The sequence below is a fragment of the Nomia melanderi genome, chromosome 5 (assembly GCF_051020985.1).
Source record: "Nomia melanderi isolate GNS246 chromosome 5, iyNomMela1, whole genome shotgun sequence".
NCBI classification, from domain to species: domain Eukaryota; kingdom Metazoa; phylum Arthropoda; class Insecta; order Hymenoptera; family Halictidae; genus Nomia; species Nomia melanderi.
Window position 1 is genome coordinate 10,157,684 of NC_135003.1, and position 19,644 is coordinate 10,177,327.

At 40.2% G+C, this 19,644-nt stretch overlaps 1 protein-coding gene across 2 annotated transcripts; it reads right to left on the reverse strand.

Moving 5' to 3' along the window:
* Positions 1-834: 834 nt before the first annotated feature.
* On the reverse strand, positions 835-19,273 carry Cad74A (cadherin 74A). 2 transcript variants are annotated; one of them, XM_031985485.2, is made up of 14 exons: positions 18,967-19,273; positions 9,812-10,115; positions 9,038-9,309; positions 8,489-8,653; positions 7,626-8,064; positions 7,251-7,492; positions 6,516-7,040; positions 5,900-6,252; positions 5,565-5,779; positions 4,857-5,416; positions 4,400-4,708; positions 4,032-4,326; positions 2,156-3,800; positions 835-1,906 (listed from the first exon to the last, which is right to left on the reverse strand). In XM_031985485.2, exons 2-14 carry the CDS (start codon positions 10,107-10,109, stop codon positions 1,696-1,698), a joined length of 5,529 nt encoding a protein of 1,842 aa, XP_031841345.2. In that variant the 5' UTR covers positions 10,110-10,115; positions 18,967-19,273; the 3' UTR covers positions 835-1,695. The 2 variants fall into 2 exon arrangements, with proteins under 2 accessions (XP_031841345.2, XP_031841346.2); XM_031985486.2 differs by lacking the exon at positions 18,967-19,273 and adding an exon at positions 10,432-11,030.
* Between the last annotated feature and the right edge of the window lie 371 nt (positions 19,274-19,644).

Sequence of the window (19,644 nt, forward strand, 5' to 3'; positions counted from 1 at the left end):
AAATAAAACTATGATTTAAATTACAATTAAATTACAATTATAAGAATAACTCGAATGCAATTAAAGTCGTAATTATATTTATGATCACATATTTCCAGAATTGAAAGTGATTTTTTCAGAAAAAGATTAACGAGCGATGAGATCATGGAATTAATAAAACTATCAATAAAACTCGGTCAGACGTATCGAAGACAGTATTTCTGTTTTCTTTTATAATTAATGATAAATATTCGTCTCTGTAGAAATTGCCTAGACTCAACAATCTCCTGAATCCTCTTCTATTTCCCAGTCTACCGCTCCACGAGATCAAATTATCTCCGGAGCTCCACCTCGCCTTGACATTTTCGTCGAGGGCGTTTCAGAATCTCCCAAGATCTCGGCTCGTGCAATCGTAAGATATTCGACGATCGAGCGATTGCTTAATAGGCCACGAGACCGTGGACAAAATCGGCACTCGCTGACCCATATACCGTGTAATAGAAATATTTTCAGTGGAAAAAAATAAATGATTGAATGGGAGGTGTTTACGGTCATACTTCAAAGGTCTTCTGACTTTTGATCTGCTTTAACTTCGCGAAAGCTTGTCAGATGGATAAACTAATAATATCCTACTATTAGATATTATTAAATAATTGTTGTTAACTAAAAAAATATTATTACCAGTTACTGAAACGTTTAAATTTATACAAATTCTACTAGAATAAAAGGTAATTGAGATTCATCTTTTCCGAGGTTTAATAAATTAGAAGTATATCAAAACTTCTATTAGTGATTGACGACAATGATTACACTAGAATTAAGGATTACAACGGGTAGAAAAAACGTCCATTCTCTTACAAAGAAATGTACAGATTTATTTCGCTCTTAAATACTATATATATGTATATACATTACAATAAAACGCGCGCATTTTAATAATAATTATCGCGATCGTGATGAGTAAAATTCGCGTACGACCAAGAAATATACAAATTCACGCGAATTGGGTCCGCTTAAGCTAAGAAATGCCGTCACATGTTACACGTGTCGCCGTATTTTGGCACGAACTTTTCAATCTTATATTATAGCACCATTCGTCGACTTCGCGGTCTCGTGGCTTCCTTGCACGAAACTACGGAATCCTCGTCTCAAACACCTACATATAATACAATTCACTGACGACGTTTCTACGATCTCTCCCGTCTTCGCTGACTCAAAAGCACAATTAATAGCTTAATTCAAACGTCACATTACGAATCTCCCTTTCACCTAACAATAAATCTCACCGGTTTCAATGGCATTGTACGACGTGTCACACATCAAATTTCTGCAAAGAAACTTTCAAAATGTTACTGTCAATATCAAACATGATTAAAACCTTAATAGTTTACGTTATATCGTTAGTTGGACAATCCCGAAAGAATTATTGCGTTAAATTATCGTTGTACTTTCTTTTTGATTTCTGCTACCTTTGCTTCTCCGAGAAGCACTCCCAGAGGGCTAATTCTCTATTGTGACCGGTTCGTGAGATCAAAGAGTCTCAATATTTCGTCAATAATATTCAACTAATGCACCGTTTGTAAAAATCTCATTTCTGAACGATCTGTTCTTCAAGAATAATTAATTACTCCATACGAAGCAACGAAATACAGTCGAAATCACGGAAAATATTTTCACAGTTCTCTAAATTATCCAAACTGAGGTAAGCTTCTTGTTCTATGTTCTCGATCCGAGTGTGCTAGGGTGGTATAGCGTCGTGTCTGCACCCCATTCGTAAGGACTTTCGTGAGGTCCCAAAGAAACCATTGTTCCCGGCCCAAGTGTGGTGTGGGACGTAGCGCTGACCATTCCTGGACCGGAAGATACGTAGCTCAATGGCGGCCGTGGCTGTTCACGTAAACGTGCGTGTTTCACTTGACGTTTGTATCTGTTAGCAATAAAAAAAATTGTATTTAATATTCAAAACTTAGTGACGCATGATCAAAACTATTACAACGATCTAGCAGTAATACTATTCAAGCATACTCATTTCACAAGCTTACAGTAGGATGCGATTATAAATTAATATTGGAAATTTCATCATGAAATCTTTTTATAAAATAAAACTCCTGCTCAATGGATTTATCACCGACATCATGGCAACGCCTTTACAATAAAATTATTGGAATACACTCACTTGGCATGCATGCAGCAAAGAGCACAGCTCGAAATGATGGTAGCAATGCCAACGAAAACAGCGATCGCCAGCACCCACATCTGCGTCATGGAGGCGTCAGCACGAGCCACCAAGGCAGCGCAGTGTTGCACCTTCTCCACATGATAAGCCCTGTAAACCTTCTTTAGCTCCTCGTTCCTTGGATCCGTGAGAAGCGCTTTCATCTCGTCCAAATCGTACGCTTCCTTCCCTACCATCTGGAAGCAGGAGCTAGTGGAAGAAAAGTCCAACGAATTGTCCTCCTTCGAATAAAATTGAGTATCGTAAACGTTGACGCTAATTGGTAGCGACAGGGCCTGTTGAACAGCTTTCTCGAAGTCCTCCAGTGTCTTCCTCACCTCTACAGGTGGTTTAGAGAAGACAAACTTCAACATATCCCTGTCACGAAGTAAAAAGATCCTCAAGGTACTATTCGTTTCTCTACCGAGTGTTACAGAATTGTTAGCAGTGACTATAATCTCCATGTAACCGTCAGCATAATTCGACATCGAGCCTGTTGTCCTCAACTCCCCTGTTTGAGGGTTCAAAGACAACTGCGAAGGAATCTCTCGCTTAGACATAGAAGGATCAACGAGAGAAGTAAAGGAGGCTTTCCCCATACTGTACTTAATTGGCAGAGCATCGGAGTCTGCATCGAAAGCTTCTAACGTGATCAGACTAGTATCAATTGGAACATTTAATCGGACACCCAAAGTGACGTTCTCCTTCTTGAACGAGGGTTTGTTGTCGTCTATGTCGAGGATTCTGATCAGAACCTGCCTCTCCGAGGGATCCTGCCGATTGTAAGGTTTGGGGATAATGTCAGACCTCTTTGTCGAATACGGGAAGCATTTAATTGTCAACAAATGACGGTCCACTGACTCTCGATCTAGTCGACCATTAGACTTGATCACTGCTGAGTTATTCTTAAGACGTTCCACGACGAAGAGGCTAGCTTCGTTCCCATATACGATCGCGTAATCGATCTTTCCATTTTCACCGATGTCTTCATCGATCGCTTCGATCAGACCGACTTTCGTTCCCACCGGTTTTTCTTCGAGGATTGTCAGTTCTATTGGAGGACTGTCTAAGTTTCTCTTGAAGTGAGGCTTGTGGTCATCTATATCGTTTACTATAACCTGCAATACTCTGGTTGCTTGTTGAGGTGGGTTGCCTAGGTCCTGAGCTACCAATATCAAAGTGTAACTGTCCTTCATCTCTCGGTCGAGTAGCTTCCTTGTGGTGATTAGACCAGTTTCGCTGTTTATTCTGAACGCACTCGCGTCTTTGCCGAAGTTACCGTCTTCTAAAAACTTGAACGTGATTTTACCATTTGGTAGATTTGGATCGTCCGGATCCGAAGCTACCACTTGGAACACTGGACTGCCAATCGTTGAATTCTCGGCTATGTGAGCTACTTCTTCCAAGGTTGGTCTGATGAATAAAGGAACACCGTCGTTGCTAACTACGTCTCCGATGTATAAGGTTAAAATTACGTCAGTGTACAACTCCGGTACGCCGCTATCTTGAGCTCTAATTCGCATGATGTACGGCTCTGTTCTTCCTTTCCCAGTTAGAGCTTTTGCAGAATAAATTTCTCCTGACGTTTGGTTTATTTTGAATAAGCCTGGAATAGATGAATAATTAGTACCTGCTCTCTAAAGAATTTATGTTCAAGATGAAGTAAAATACGTCTGAATTTTGGACTAAGAATAGCTAAAACCTTATATTTAGTGGCCACCGTTTCACGCAAAAATTTGTGAACAGTAGAGCTGTATAACTTAAAGATTATTATATTATCACATTTGAAATTAACAGAAGAATAAAATATTAATTTAGACGAATCTTATATCCTCACCGTTTGCTTCGCCTTCGTCAATGATTTCGAAATTAACTACTCCTCCATTGCCTTCATCAGGGTCGGTCGCAGTGATATTGACGACACTAACACGTGGCGGAGCATTCTCTGGTATCACGGCTGTATAGGATTCTTGCTCAAAAGTTGGAGCATTGTCATTCACATCTAGAACATCGACTGTCACTAACGCTCTAGTGCTTCTTTGCTCTGCTCCTCCTTGAGGCATGTCTGAAGCGACCACATAGAATCGTAGCACCGACTGTTTTTCTCTGTCTAGCGTTGTATTCGCAGAAATCTACCGTAAAAAAGGTTACCAGTAAGAAGAAGTTTGAATCACAATTTATTTAAGTTCAACATAGATTATTCACCTGAATATTTCCGCTTATCGATTCCACTTCGAACATATTAGCGTTTTCACCGGTCAGAGAATATCTCACTTCGCCATATCCTCTTTTGACTTCCTGCTCAGTAGCCGAACTGTCCATATCTGTCGCTTTAACGTTCAATACGACATTCAAGGGTTTCGCAGATTCGAGTACTGAAATTTTGTAATCCTTTTGAGTGAAGATCGGATTGTTATCGTTGGTGTCTTGTACTTCAACTATTACATTCGCCTCGGACATTTTCCGCGTTATTTCATAATCCCTGGCTAGTGCTCGTACTTTAAATCGAATGAACTGAAAACAGGAGAATTATTATAATCGATTAAGTTCTTCAAAACAATCAGAATAATTCTTTATATTGTTGAAAACAGATAGTTCCAAATATTCATAGATGTTAGTTCAAATGGTAGAATTTTATGAATTAATCAGTTATAAAACATACCTTTTGATTAAGATTTTCGTAGTCTAGTCGCTTGCTCAATACAACGTTCCCACTCTGTACACCGACATTAACGTATCCTTCATCATCATCGTCCCTCACTAATTCAAACCTTTGAACTGAGTACCCAGTGGTAGGTTCTTTTGCCGACAACATTAAGAGAGTCGTTCCTAGAGGTTGTTCCTCTGGCACAGAAATCTTTATAGTCGGATTGTTCGGTGACCATCCAGGATTCAAGAAAGACGGATTGTCGTCGCTATAGGCTTGAATATAAACAGTCACTTCAACTTTTGTAATTTGTTTCTCTATATCAACGACAGCATTCAAATCCTGCACTTGGACTGTGAGAATTATGACAGCGGCCACTTGGTAATCTAAGACGCGATTCACTGTTATTAATCCAGTGGTTGAATTAATACGGAATGCGGATTTATAGTCGTAAGATGCAGTAGTTTTCAGTGCCACGCCTGTTTTGTCAACAGCTCTTATCGGTTCCACTAAAGAATACTCTAAATACGCATCTGAATCGGGATCAGTAGCTACTACCTTCAAGACTGGTTCACCTGTATAATTATTATAGAATATTAATACAAAAATTGCTTATAAATATTGTAAATTAATCTATTTCAGATAACTAGATAGAGAAAATGATTATTACAATATTCTATTATTAGATACAATTCAAAATGTTAAGGACAGTTAATAGCTTACCAATTCCTGCTCTTTCTGACACATAAACGAGATAAGTAGATTCATTGAACATCGGTGGCTTGTTATTCACATCAATCATATTTACAGTTACAGTAGTTGTTGCTGTCTCTCTGACAGGTGTGCCAGAGTCTATGGCATACACTATCACTTCATACTTTTCACCACCAGTTTCTAAATCTAGACGTGCATCTGGAGACACAGTAATGACACCAGAGCTAAAACCAAAGAAGTCCATTAATCGGTATAGTATCTTTATGAACTTAACATTCTCTGCAAAATTATAATCGTTCAATACATATAAAAGTCATTAAGTTAAAAGGAAAATTCTTCTTTACCTAGAATCTATGGCGAAATTGTCTTTAGCACCAGAAGCAATGTGATACTGTAATAAGTTGTCCCTTCCATCGGGATCGTTTGCTACTACCCTAATTACTTCCGTTCCTGGAGAAGCGTTCTCCAACAATCTTGCTCGATAAGTGTTAGGTCCCGGTAAATTCGATTTGTAATTTCCACGAAATATTGGTTTCTGATTTCCAGGTACTCCAACCCTAACGAGGAGTTTCGCTTCAGAGTACAATGGCGGAGTTCCTGCGTCTGTAGCTCGAATCACTAACTCGTAGATTCCTCTTTCTGTATCTCCCGATCGAACTGGCTTTGACATTGTCACCTCCCCGGAATCAGGATTTATCTGTAAAATCATTTTTCTACACTTTAACAGCATTTTACCTACAATCACTAATACAGCATCTGCGACTATAGTACTAATCTTTATGTAAGTATGAATTAAGAGTAAACATACAATATGAGTATCCATCCTTGATTCCAGAAGATTAATTTTTCGTGACATTAGTCGAGTTATATTAAATTCATCAATTTTAATGCACCTCGAGAATTTTACACAGTATGCTTTCAATCGATAACAAAGGTGATTCACAATATTCTTCTATTTACCTTGAAGACATCGTTCGTCATACTGTTATGCGAACTAATGGAGTACGTGACTTTCCCATTACCCTGAGTGGAGCCATCGACGTCTGTGGCTCTGACAAACATCTGCGGATCGAAACTAGTTGCATCTTCTCGCACTGTCCTCGAGAATTCAGTTTGCTCGAAGACCGGTTTATTATCATTGACATCCTCTAACTCTATTAGAATATTAACAGCGGAAACTCTACCGCCGCCATCTTTAGCTTCCATCGTCAAAGAGTACGATTTCTGTGTTTCGTAATCCAACATCGTGGCGACGGAAATTCCTCCAGTTTTTGGGTCTGTCTTGAACTTGTCAGCACCAAAGCCGCGTAATGTGTACGTCAATTCGCCGAAGGAACCGCTGTCATAGTCCTTAGCGAAAACATCGCCGAATTTGGTCCCTATTTCGGCATTCTCGGGAACGGAAAGTTTATATTCCGATTGAGAGAATTCTGGACTGTGATCATTGGCGTCTAGTAGATGTATGTGAACTTTAGTTGTAGCTACCTAAAATTTAATTAATAAAACATCAATTGTTAGTATTATTAAATATTGGTATTATAAACTGCTACAAGCTCTTTTATAGATAATAGACAAATTCGTTTTGCTAGTTTACCATTTTCGAAAGGGATTTTCCTTTACATAACTTTATATAGTTAATATTCATATAGCAAGTGATATAATTTAGAACTATTAAAATTGTTTAAAAGCTTTTACCACTTCATTTGCAACGAGTGCAACAACTTCGAACTGCAGCTGTCTTTTCGTTGGATCCTCCACATCGTAGTCCAACATTTCAACATCCTTAGCTTTGATCACGACTGGCACTCTACCCTGAGCTTCCTCTGGACTGACAGTAAAGGCAGCGCTCTTTCCGGGATATTCTGGTACATCCCTTAGAGATAGCGTATACTTTGCATTATCACCAACGTCGCCATCACTTACGATCATATTAAGACCTGAGAATAGTAAACAATACATCAACATAATAAATCGTGTTATATGAATGTGCTCTAAATTCAATACTATACTGTTACAAATATTATTATAAAGCAATATTAAATAAACCAATCAATAGCACCAGTCACTCACCTGGCAACGGTGTGTCCCTTCCAATATCTTCCGAAATCTGTATGTCAAAGTGCTTCTCATTAAACACTGGCACGAGGTCATCAACATCTGTGACGACAATGGTAACAATGGAGCTCGCTGTATCCGCCGGTATCTCATTATTGATAAGCTCCGTTGCCTTCACTTCGAACGTGTAAATCCCTCCGTTCTGCAGGATCTTGGAATCCTCTCTGTCCAAGGAAACATTAGTAGTAACAAGCTTGCCAACAGTCACGTCGCCCTCGCGCGAGACCTCGAGATCGAAGTGTCCTGCGTCATCCTCTTCCAACGTTAGCAACAAGGCTCTCGGTTCACCTGTGTCACCGTCCCGCGCTCTCACTGTCAGGATCGTGTGACTAGCCGGCGTGTTCTCCGGTAACGCTGCGCTGTACGGCGCGTTCAGGAACACGGGTGGCTGATCCTGAAAACGACATTTTCGTGTTTTTCCTTCAACTGGACGCACATACTGTATCATTCCTAGTCGACCGATTTTATAGAAAAGTTCGCAACGATTTGCAGTTATAATAAGATGTTACCGTACGTTTCCTTTGTTCCGAAGATTGAAAAATTCATCGAGCAACGCGCGATCAATTAGCAATACGGGGTGCCGTTAATTAACGGGGGATTTCATAGATTAACAAGGTTAACGCGTCTGAGGAAATAAAGAGATACGGGATACCGTTCCGGTGAAAGTAATACGGCACGGTCGAAGCTCGGAAACGGAGTCACCGGGTAACGTCGGCATTTTCTGGCCGGTTTTAGCATATGCCATCTTGTTAACCAATACCCGGACGCTGATCGAGATGGATGTACAGTTACGTCGGTTACGGTCGAGACCCACTTACCTGGACATCGAGAACGTCGACGGCCACGGTTGCTCTAGCCTGTAACACCTTAGTCACGTCGCTGGCACCATCCACCGCCAGAAGATTGATCAGGTATGAGTTTCGTCTCTCATAGTCGAGCGGCTTCGCCAGGGTGATCTGCACGTCGTATTTACCTTCTGCCAACTAAACCGAAGGGACTCCATACAGTAGGGACTCATTGAATTTCCATTATAAACAGCAACAACATTTTCATTCAGATAGAAATTGAAAATTATTTGGCAATGGAAGCTGCTAGCTGGTATACGTAAATTCTTTGAGACAATCGTTATCGATATAATATTATTTCTCAGTTGTATTGTCACTATTTTGATACTGAACCTAATTGATAAGTTTTTTTATAGATCATCTAAAAACTCGACACACTTTTGTTAGATTAACGGTGAAACGAAACTCTACTAAAGTCCGATGAATTTAGTATTCTATAATCTTCAGATGATTTTATTAATGTATAGAATTCTGCAGTTTCGGTGTAAGAATCGAGGAAAATTGCGAATACAGTGAAAACACCTTTTCCGTTGAAATATTGAAGACTTCGCAGACGTCATCGTCCCGTGACGTAGAGACACATTCCACGTGAACGTCCGCGTTTACGCCACCGTCGCGATCGGTGATCGTGATCGTACCAGGAGGGACTAACAGGCCACCCACGTGTGCACTTTCCGGCACCCTAGCCGCATAAGGTCTGCCATGATAGACCGGTGGATTATCGTTCTCGTCCAGCACAGCGATCTCGCGACGAAGGGACACCGTGTTGGGCTCCGATCCAGCGATCCCTTCGTCTGGAAAAGTAGCGGCCAATTATTCCAACTACCCAAATAAATGTTAATACATCTTGTCCTAATTCAGCTGTAGAGAAAGAATCTAAGAGATTTTTCTTAGAAAAATATTTAGTCAGTGAAATAAACATTTTTTATCGTAATTTTTATCGCACAATCTATATAAACGAAAAGGTGCACAAAGATCCACAGTGCATAAAGAAGACTAGAACAAAAGATAAATAGAATCCTAATTGACCTTTTAATTTCTTGAAGTTTCACGTGCAACTATTGTTTTTAATAACTCTTTAAACGTCCGTAGATTTGTACAAAAATATCACGTTATGCATTACGTTTCACAATTCGTGAAAACACAGTTGCACAGTTGGATAGCTACCGTTTCATCGGCTCGTCGTCTTAGCAAATCGTGCGTGCATTCCCATCCATTGCCCTAGATATCGTCGATTACCCATTGATACTTCACCGTAACACCGTAACGGGATACCAATAAAAGCAGCATAGTTACCCGTTATGCTGATGATGACTTCGATCAGGTCTTGCGTCTCCCTGTCTAGCGGCTTTCTCAGAACGACGACGCCGCTGTCCCGATTCACGGTGAAATACTCGCCGCTGATGGAGTAGTGCAATCTCGAACCCTCAGGGTCCTCTCCTTGAAGCTTGTATACAGGTGCACCCGGCGGTGTGCCTTCTGACACGGCCAACCTGGCCATGTCGCCACCTTGCACGAAATGCGGCGCTCGGTTGATCACCTGACCCCATGACGAAGACCATGTGAAGAGCGTGAGGAGCAAAATCGTCCACATCGTCACCTACCGAAACAAAATCGTCGGGAATTTGTATAGATTTTGTATTGATTCACCTTATTTCTATTCACTTCATTTGTTTATTTACTTGATCATTTATTTACTCTACTTTAGTTTGACTTAGAATATTATTTTAACGCTGAGAATAATAGAAAAAACGTTTCTCTACATTAGCTATATTCGACGTTGATGTAGTTGCTACTTATGGTAAGGTTAGGATTGTTATTGTTTCATAATCTTATATAACAATAATATATATACATATCTATATGTGTATAATAATATTGTATTTTACGAATAAATTCAATAATGCTAGCATTACCACTTATAAATTTCAAGAACCCAAATCCCTTTGATATATAGTGACTGCAATACAACGAATACTTTTCAAACGTTCACAAGCATGTTTTTTTTGTAAATAGCAAGAAATATTAAACGTCTTGAATATTTCTTGCTGTTTTGTAGCCAGCAGTGCATAAAACTGTTGCGTTCGGTTCAAGATTGTACACATTCTTCTCCATTCAAGCGTTCATTGCAGTACATTCTTCGACAGATCGACTGTCCCCGATTAAAAATTCTACTTCTGTTTACCGATGCGCGCACACCGGCGTTAGCAGTCATTAGCATCGACAGCTACAACGTTGAACGAGTATTACATCAGTCGAAACTCAAAATGGAAGCGCGCATGCAACAAGCACCAGTACAGTGAACCCAGCGTAACTTTCATTAGGGCAAATTGGAGCAACGTAATTAAGAAAAAGTTTTATTTATAAAAGTACGCTCTCTCTTGCGTGACAAACGAACACTTCCTATACTATGGCTCGTCACGATTCCGTTCACTTCCGGTCATCGAAACCGGCGTATCTTGAACAAGAGTTGTACTACTTCGAGGTGCATCGGGCGATAGAACGACTAGCTTCGCCATTATAACAACGTAACACGTGCGATTATTGACTGGGAACGAAATAACCTTTAGCAGCTCGCATATTACGATCATATAAAAAATTACAATGAAGAATAGTCGGTTGTGTAACGAGGAATATCTGTGTTTCCTTTCTTGAAGACTTCCTAAATGAGATTTTACATGTAAAAATCGCTATAAACACTACAAAACTATGAAATATTTTCTTCGTAGATTTATGAGAAAAGAGTCCCATTTATAAAATGTACGATCTTGAATCAAGGAATTAGAAAAAATTTGGAAATATATATTTTAGTATCTGTAATATGCGATTCTTAGATATTTTTCAAAAGATATTTTTTCTCATTAGTTTATCGCACGCTTCATCGACTATTAATTCAGTTCAAGGACACCCTTGATCCTAGTGTTAAATATAACCGCGATTAAAAATAACACATAACGAATGGCGAAAGTTTATGCAGCGTTAACCGCAGCCTTGGTCTCGAAGCATCGAAAAACTAGAGGAGAATGTACAGTAGGGCCTCGATTCACAGAGTCGCTATTTATCGCGATTTGGATTCTCCAGAGTTTGGTTAAACTGGAACATAATAATCCGGATTCTTAAGTCGTACCTAATTTTACAAATATATTGAACTGTAACATAAATGCATTCGGTTACATTCAACGTTAATTTTGTATAATTAATTTCATGAAGCTTTGAAAGAACAATGCTAAATTTAAATTAATCATAAATGGCCTTTTGTTCGCCACAATTATGCGTATTTGCAATAAGTCATAATTCAACTGTTAAAACTAAAACATGTTCATTGTTACACTCGAACTTATTTATATTGCCACCTGATACTCTGACAAATGTTCAAACTTTCATTTACCTCAATTGTTAACACTAATCGTACCGCGAACCGGTCAAATAACAATTAACAATTCGATTAAAATTGAATTAAAAATATTGCATTTTCTTTCGTTAATTTAACTTTGTATCAATTCCTATATTGTCTGATTGACTGATTAACACTTTTTCTATTGTTTCTTTTGTTTCTGCTTCCACTAAGAAATATCTATCAGCTAACTCGTTTACCTTTCTTTTATAGCCAGTTATATGATTACAATGGAAATAAGCATATACAAAGTCACGGTACGATTAGTCTAATTATTGATCATTATCAATAATTGCATTATGAAGCTAATACAATAATCCACGTTCTACTATACAAGGCAGTATGAACGTTCAAGAGGCTTATAATAACCCAACTGCACGTTTCTACAAGATCAACCTGCATGTTCGATGGAAAACGTTACGCGGAGACCGCAGACGAGTGGGCCGGTAGGAAACAGCTAAACTCTTTTGCGGAAGATGCGAACGGTGTATCAAAGCCACCACTGGCACCACCCATATAAAACGACATCGTCGAGCCGCGTTCTTTTTCCCGGCGTTGAAAGAAAAACGTGGCTCGAGGCAACTGGTGGTGAACCGCCACGTTGCGGCGTCTGAATGACTTCCACCGGACGAGTGCGGTCAGTGAAAAGCCGTTAGAAATCAGATTCCATTTCTGGAGTTCGCGGAACTCCTCTCGCGATCCGTAAATTGAATTGTCCTGTTACGCGCCCCGTCCCTCGATTTATCCACGCCTCCTCTCTGCCAAACGCGCTTTTCCAACGACGCCGCCACGCGAAAAGAAAGTTGGCGCTGCGTCAACTTGTCCGACTCGGGCTGTTCGTAAATACATTAACAAATGGAAAGCAATAATTTATTTTTATAGAAAGTTGAGGAGATATTATTTGGAAAGCTACTTTTGGGGGCGACATACTTATCGGTTAATGAAACGAAGATTGCCTCGAACAGATATTAATGAACTTTCGGATTAATAAAATTGTTCGTGAAGGTAATTGTTTCGTGCTGATAGTCTTTAGAAATTAATGTTCGAGAGGTGTGATGGAAAGTACAATGCAATAATATACTGATTTTACTTCGATGCGAATGCGTGGAAAAGGATTAAAGAATGTAGGGAGTGTTTCTGATATTTGTTGATTCGAATCAAAAACTGGGAACCGGTTGCACCACGAATCGTTTCACCATCGCGTGTTTCAAAATGTTTGCGCTCCGTGAAAATTTATTCTTCCGTGTGTACATGCATAACCCTAATTGAATATCAGTAGCCACACTTATGTAGAATACCTACTGCACCGGCAGTCCGTTAGCGTACCGCTGATGCCTCCCTTAATAATTACCTTCCTCGAAGACAATGCCTAATAACAACCTCCGGAACACGGAAGCCAGCTAGCTGGTATGCACGAAAACATCGGGAAATTACCAAGAAATTGTCCCCTGTAATTGTCGCTTCCGTTGGATGAAATAATCGGTTCTCACGCGTCTTTTGCAGCATCGTCTATAAATCCAGACATTGGAATATTGAAATCTCATTTCGGAATTCCGTGGAAACTTCGACGAGCAAACATTTGTATAATGCAAAAAGAGAATTCTATAGAAGACAAATTTAATGATCAGTTAATACTACGTTTAGGGTCAGTTATTATAAAGTATATTCTATTGCTCTCAGAAAAATTGATACTCGTTTATCTAGATCTATATTCATGCAGTTGCATCCAATCATTTGCCAAATCAAACATTCATCAAATAATTTTTATAAAATTCAATACGCGTCAGATAGACGTATTCCGTTGCACTTAACGTTAAAGAACCTTTCTTTTCACTTCGCATAATAAATCTATGTCGAACGATTCTCGATTAGCGAACGATCAGATAAAATTCTTAGCGATTTGCTCTAAATACTTAGCTGCGTTCTAAGTAAGCACGGTCTGAATATCGTCGCTGTTTAATTTAAGTATAACAGGAAAATGTGATCGGTCGAACGGCTTCGATTCTATATGAACGGCTGTCCCGAGTGAGAGTTATGACGGAGGGAGAACAACGTGGAACGCGTTCCGCGTTTATCTCGGCCGATGGCTGTTGTGCAAGACGTTTGTTCGGAATCCGTCCGGAGGCTCTACTAGAAAGTTACCACTCCGGCGATCGTAACAGACCCGCGTAACGTTAATACGCGCCGCTCGTTGGCCCGTGAAATTTCACGACTTGATCTTGAAATCACTTTTAACTCTTGTTAATAATCGCGGCTACGACTCGTACAAATCACCGTTGCCACTCTGCAAAAAGTGAATTCGCTCACTGAGAGATACGTTATGCAAGATTTTCAATGGAAATTATGAAATTCGATTACACGTTCCTTCAGAAGAACAGAAATATAGAAATACTACAATTAATGATTTTGATAATCGTACAATTTCAGCGAGTTCGATGTGCCTATTCAGCAGAAAATTTAATATTTAACATAAATTTGAACATTTGAATGTTCAGTAAAGAATGATTAAGAAAATACAATTGTTCAACCGAACGTTTCGTTTATTTATTCTTACATACTCTTAGGAAAGTGAACTACAAAGTGTGCGATGCGTAGCTTCCGTATTTACGTTCATAAGTTTTCACGAAAGAATGTTTTCGCTGTTCCGGATTGTATGCCATGGTTTCGTATTCCAAATATCAAGCGGAATTACGAAGTTTTTCGTAAATATTTATAGACACACTTCGAGCTCTATTTGCAATAATTAGGCCCGTGTACTGTTTCGGCGCGAGCGTGATTCCTAGGATCGAGGTGTGCAACGCGGAAAAGCATGAAGCGTTAAAATCCATGACGGGCAGCACCGTGCTTCCACCGTACGGTCTCGCACATGCACGGCTAGAAACTTTAAGCAGAAGTGGCTATTACCAGCAACCAAGTGTAAAATGATACAGCAAGATTAAGCGATGGATTCAACTGTAACCAGGAAGAAATTCGTAGATTACCCTCTTCTCTAACGCATCGTAGGTAATGAAAACCTGATACGAATCACGTTGCACAAATTACGCCTCCTGCAGCGAACAATTACGAAAAGTAGTTTTAACAACTGATTATACGAGAAGTGCATTGTTCGAAGGCAGTTATTAACCAGACGTTTACGAAAACATGGTACAAAAAGTTCTCGGCTTCGGGAATAATTGGTTTTCAACCGTGAAAATGAAAGTGTAACTTTTAATTTTCCGTTTGAAGAAAGTGCAGCTTCATTCATAGCGGAACAGAAGTGGTCGTTACTTTCAATCAATTTCAAATGACAAAATTGAGTGGTCCATTTGGGCTTAAGAAGAAGAGTAGGCATTCATTCTTTAATAAATCACATCCTCGATACGTTTCATGTCGTTCAGTTCGTTGAGTGAATTCTTTTATTAGTTCGTAAAGTACGGTTTCATGTGTTCTTAATACTAACCGTACCGGCACTTTGTATATACCTATTTCTACCGTAACCAGTCGAATAACTGGCTACAAAATAAAGGTAAACAAGTTCGATGGGAAGCTCTCTGAGGGAAGATGAAAACAAAAGGAAAGAGAACAATTGAAAAACTGATTAATCGGGTAATATAGGAATTAATATAAAGTTAAATAAACGAAAGAAAACGCAGATTATTAAATCAAATTTTAAAACCGGTCTGTTTGACCGGTTCGCGGTACGGTTAGCGATAAATTGCCCTTCCGATTCGATTTATTCACTGTTCTGTAACAAGTTTATTTAATCCAATGGTAAATATCTGGTTTGTGCGATTGTTTTATTTAGGTCGAAGTTATTTAAAGAAGATACCCGTAATAATTGACCGGCATTATTTTCAACGTTCGCATCCTTAAATGGCAGCGGCAGTTACTTTCAATCAGGCTTGAAATGATACCACGAAATTGGATAATGGACTCACATGCTCGACAAGTTAGTTAAAACTGCGCCTGGATTCTTCTATCGTAAACCTATCGATGAATCTAAAAGCGTAGACGTATCTACGATATAGCGGAGTAAAAGAATTTCCCTTAATTGGATGGTAACTTCTTCGTTTAAACATTTAAAATATAGAGCAGAATGCGGAACTTCTTCGTTGAAAAACAGAAATCCCAGCAGTAAAGAATCTCTTCATTATCGTTTGATACAGAAGAATTTAATTTAATTTTCCTGGATCTAGTAATATCAACATCCGAAGCCAATTAAAGGTATATGCCTTCCTTTGATCTTCATAGAACGTGATATAATGACGGTAAATTAAGCTCAGTTTCATGGGCCGTTGTTCAATTAATAAAGAGAACCGGTTTCGTCGCCGATTAAAGGCATTTCGTTGTTTATTATGTTTTCGCTGCGCGCCGCAGAATTAATTTCTGTGTTATCTGGATAGAAAGATTTCCTTTGCCGCCGTTGTGATTATATTTGCCATGCGAACGTTCGTTCCCATGAATGAAAAAAAAATAGGAAATAAAAGGTTGTTGCGTGGAAATTGCCGAGGCTCTGCGGTGGGTCGCAACAGAATTCGCTGAGGTAACACGTGGTAAAACGTGTCACGGGATAATGTACACTCCCATCGCGATGTACGGTCAAATGTACCTCAATGGTACAATAAAATTGAACGCCTCTGCGTGATCAGTCTACCCATTATTCTGTGGTTGCGTCGAGGCAAGAGGAATACCATTCTCTACACTTTACTCCGTTAAATTGATTACACACACACCCATTCGAATCCACTTTGACTAAAAACGAAGATGATCAAACTAAATAGTTAAACGCAATATTCGAATCTAAATTAAAACTCATGCGGCAAATATTACATATTCGAATGACTTTTAATATCTTCTACTTACGAAAATCACTATACTCCCTTACCTCATTTTATATAAAATATACTTCATAAAATACATGATACTCATATAGTTCTATTCATCTTTGTACACAATAAAACCTACAATCCTGTCAAACCTAAGAGTATCGTAACCGGTCGACCATTTTTCACCTACGATACCGACAATTATTGTCAAAGAAATACGATCTCGGATCGGAAATTGTGAACAGCGCGGTCTTCGGAGTGAAAAGTTTGCCTTCCTCTGAATAAATAAATAAATAAGCCGGTAATTGACGTGAGACAGCCTCAGGCGGTTTCGAAATGGCCTCTATGAAATTTCGCGGGCCGCCAACGCCGCGGTACCGGTCTCGCCAGGCTCGCAGTGGCGTAGGCACCGACCTAACGCCGGGCGCGGCGTTCGGGGAATCCAGTTTTCGCATCCGCGATACCGATTTCCTCGGAGACGGCGCGGAAAGCAAAGGAGTACACGCGGCTAACTGTTCCGCGGCGCTCGTGCACGCCGCGCCGTCCTAGACTCGTTAATCGCCGGGAAAGGCGGTGAAACAGAGACGACCAGAAAACGGAGAAGCGAACGGGAGAAGGGAGCGATGAAAAAAAAACCGTTATGGTTCCCCCACCATGGGGACGCCATTACGTTACGCGGCTGGAATCCTGACACTGTGTGACCAGGTGATACCAGGATGAATGACTAAGAAGAGTTAGCATCCTGCCACGCGTTTCGTTCGTCTTTACTCCTCATTTTTCTCCTCGGCGACATCGACTTCCTTGGCAAACAGGATATGACGACCGTGTTCGATATGATCAGACCTTTCCAATGCAAATACTTCGACCCGCGTGCATTGCTTTCTGTTTCCTGGTATCGTTTCTTTCGCAAAACATGGAAATTGTTCTTTCTAATCTTGACTTTTATGCTTGTTATTAGGGGTATATGGAAATAGCATAGACTGATTCAGTACTGCCGGTTAATATAAACGTCGCCTTCGATTCAGTTTAATCCGATATCTGTGATGATTATTTTAATGGAGTGCTGGAGCGACATTTTGGAGCAACGAAGCGTTTTGAAGGAGTACGAACATTATGTGCTTTTGTTCGTACACTGGTATTCGACTGAAAAGAGAAATAACATGTGCATTATGCTTTCACTGAGGACCGTCAGAAGTATTTACGAATGTCATCTTGTTGTCGGTATATTGAAATTTTAAAAAGCAGAAATGAGATTCGATGCGGCTCCTGTTTCTTTGAATCGCTTGAGGAATTTCTGAGTCAAGGTAGATAAGTCCAATAACGAATAGAACAGGAAAATAACATGGAGGTTACAACACGAGCATTAAAACGGTTCATTTTCAATGACAGAGGAAAAATTGGATTACATTTTCTTACGAGATCAAGGTTGTGCATACTACGAAACTAACGAACTAATCGATAAGCTAGCAATTTGTCCGAGATTTTCCTGTTCCAACGAACTTGACACCGGTTCTGCGAAGCCAGGACTTCGACTAGCCCACCCGCTGGTCAGACTGGTTTCCGGCGGAGTGGCGAAAACGGTGACGGTAGGTTTGGCAAGATCCGCGTGCTTCGAGGCATTGTCATTGTGCCATTACATTTACGGCCCACGGGACATCAGAATTCAAGAATGCGGAGAACGCTCTTTCGCGATAGAAACATCCAACAAAGCCCGCTATTGTTCCCTCGAGGATCAATTCAAAGATTATTGAAATCCATGCGTAACTAAAAAACCACTGGAAAAACCGAGCGAATATCAACTTCAACGTCGCACTTCCAAATGTCGCAATCCAGCAAAGGTCAAGGAAATACCAACGGGATACAGGTCGTACATGTTAACGCGACACTCCAGCAGATTACACTCGATAGAAAAGGATTCCGTGTCGCAAGACGGATTTCTTGGGCTAATTCATTAAGGCACACCGTTGGAAGACACCAGCTCCAAAAATGGTACAGCGAAACGAGTTCGAGCGCTAATTAAATTCAACGGGGAACTGAAAACCGCTGCAATAAACGTTACCTCACGTCCTGTTCAGATGTTCATCTGTCGAAACACTGTTCCTTCGGCATTCTTGCTCTCACTTTGCATCGTTTAATCGACATTGGTTCATAGAAACTTACTGGTACGGTGTTCTTGATTCGAAACAACGCCCGGGAAAATACACACGGAGTCGTAGGAAAAATGAAATAAATTTTCCACCCAAGGTCCTTACCTCATAAAGTCGGTTCAAGATCCTTCTTCCCCGCAGCACGGTATATCAACTCATCGCACCACGTGTGTTTTTTTTTTGAGCTGGTCGCGGCACTTGCTTGCTTAGTTTAAGGAACAGTTCACGAATTCACCGAACCATCGTTGACGTGACCGGCACACGGACTCTGTTATAACTATAACCCCGGGTTTCTATCCTCTCGGTTTCATGAGTCGTCGCCCGTCGCCGTTTCGGAAAAGAACCGATGTCTGCCAGCCAATGGACAGGTCTACACTGCATCCTAAGGAGGTATGCGGCCTCCGCTATGGGAGTGGAAGGAATGGAGAGAGAGAAACAGCAAACCGCTTGAAGGAGAGACTACAGTCTGCGCCCCGTAACAGCCGAGCGAAAGGGGGGCGAACCTTTTTGATTCTTTTGTACCTCGACGTGCCAGGTGAGTCTCTTTCGTGGTTCCATCATGGCCGTGATCGTGCCGCGAAGGAGACACGCCGCGGCCGGGAATTACGCATGGCTATTACAGATCCGAAATTTTCATTGTTCACGAGATTCGATGCGACAGTGCCGAGAACAAAGTTTCACAGGTCTACGGTTTTAGACTTACTTTATATTATTCGCGTTGTATACCTTTTTATCGAATGAATAGTGAAATGCTTATTATTATGATCTATGGAATAAATATAT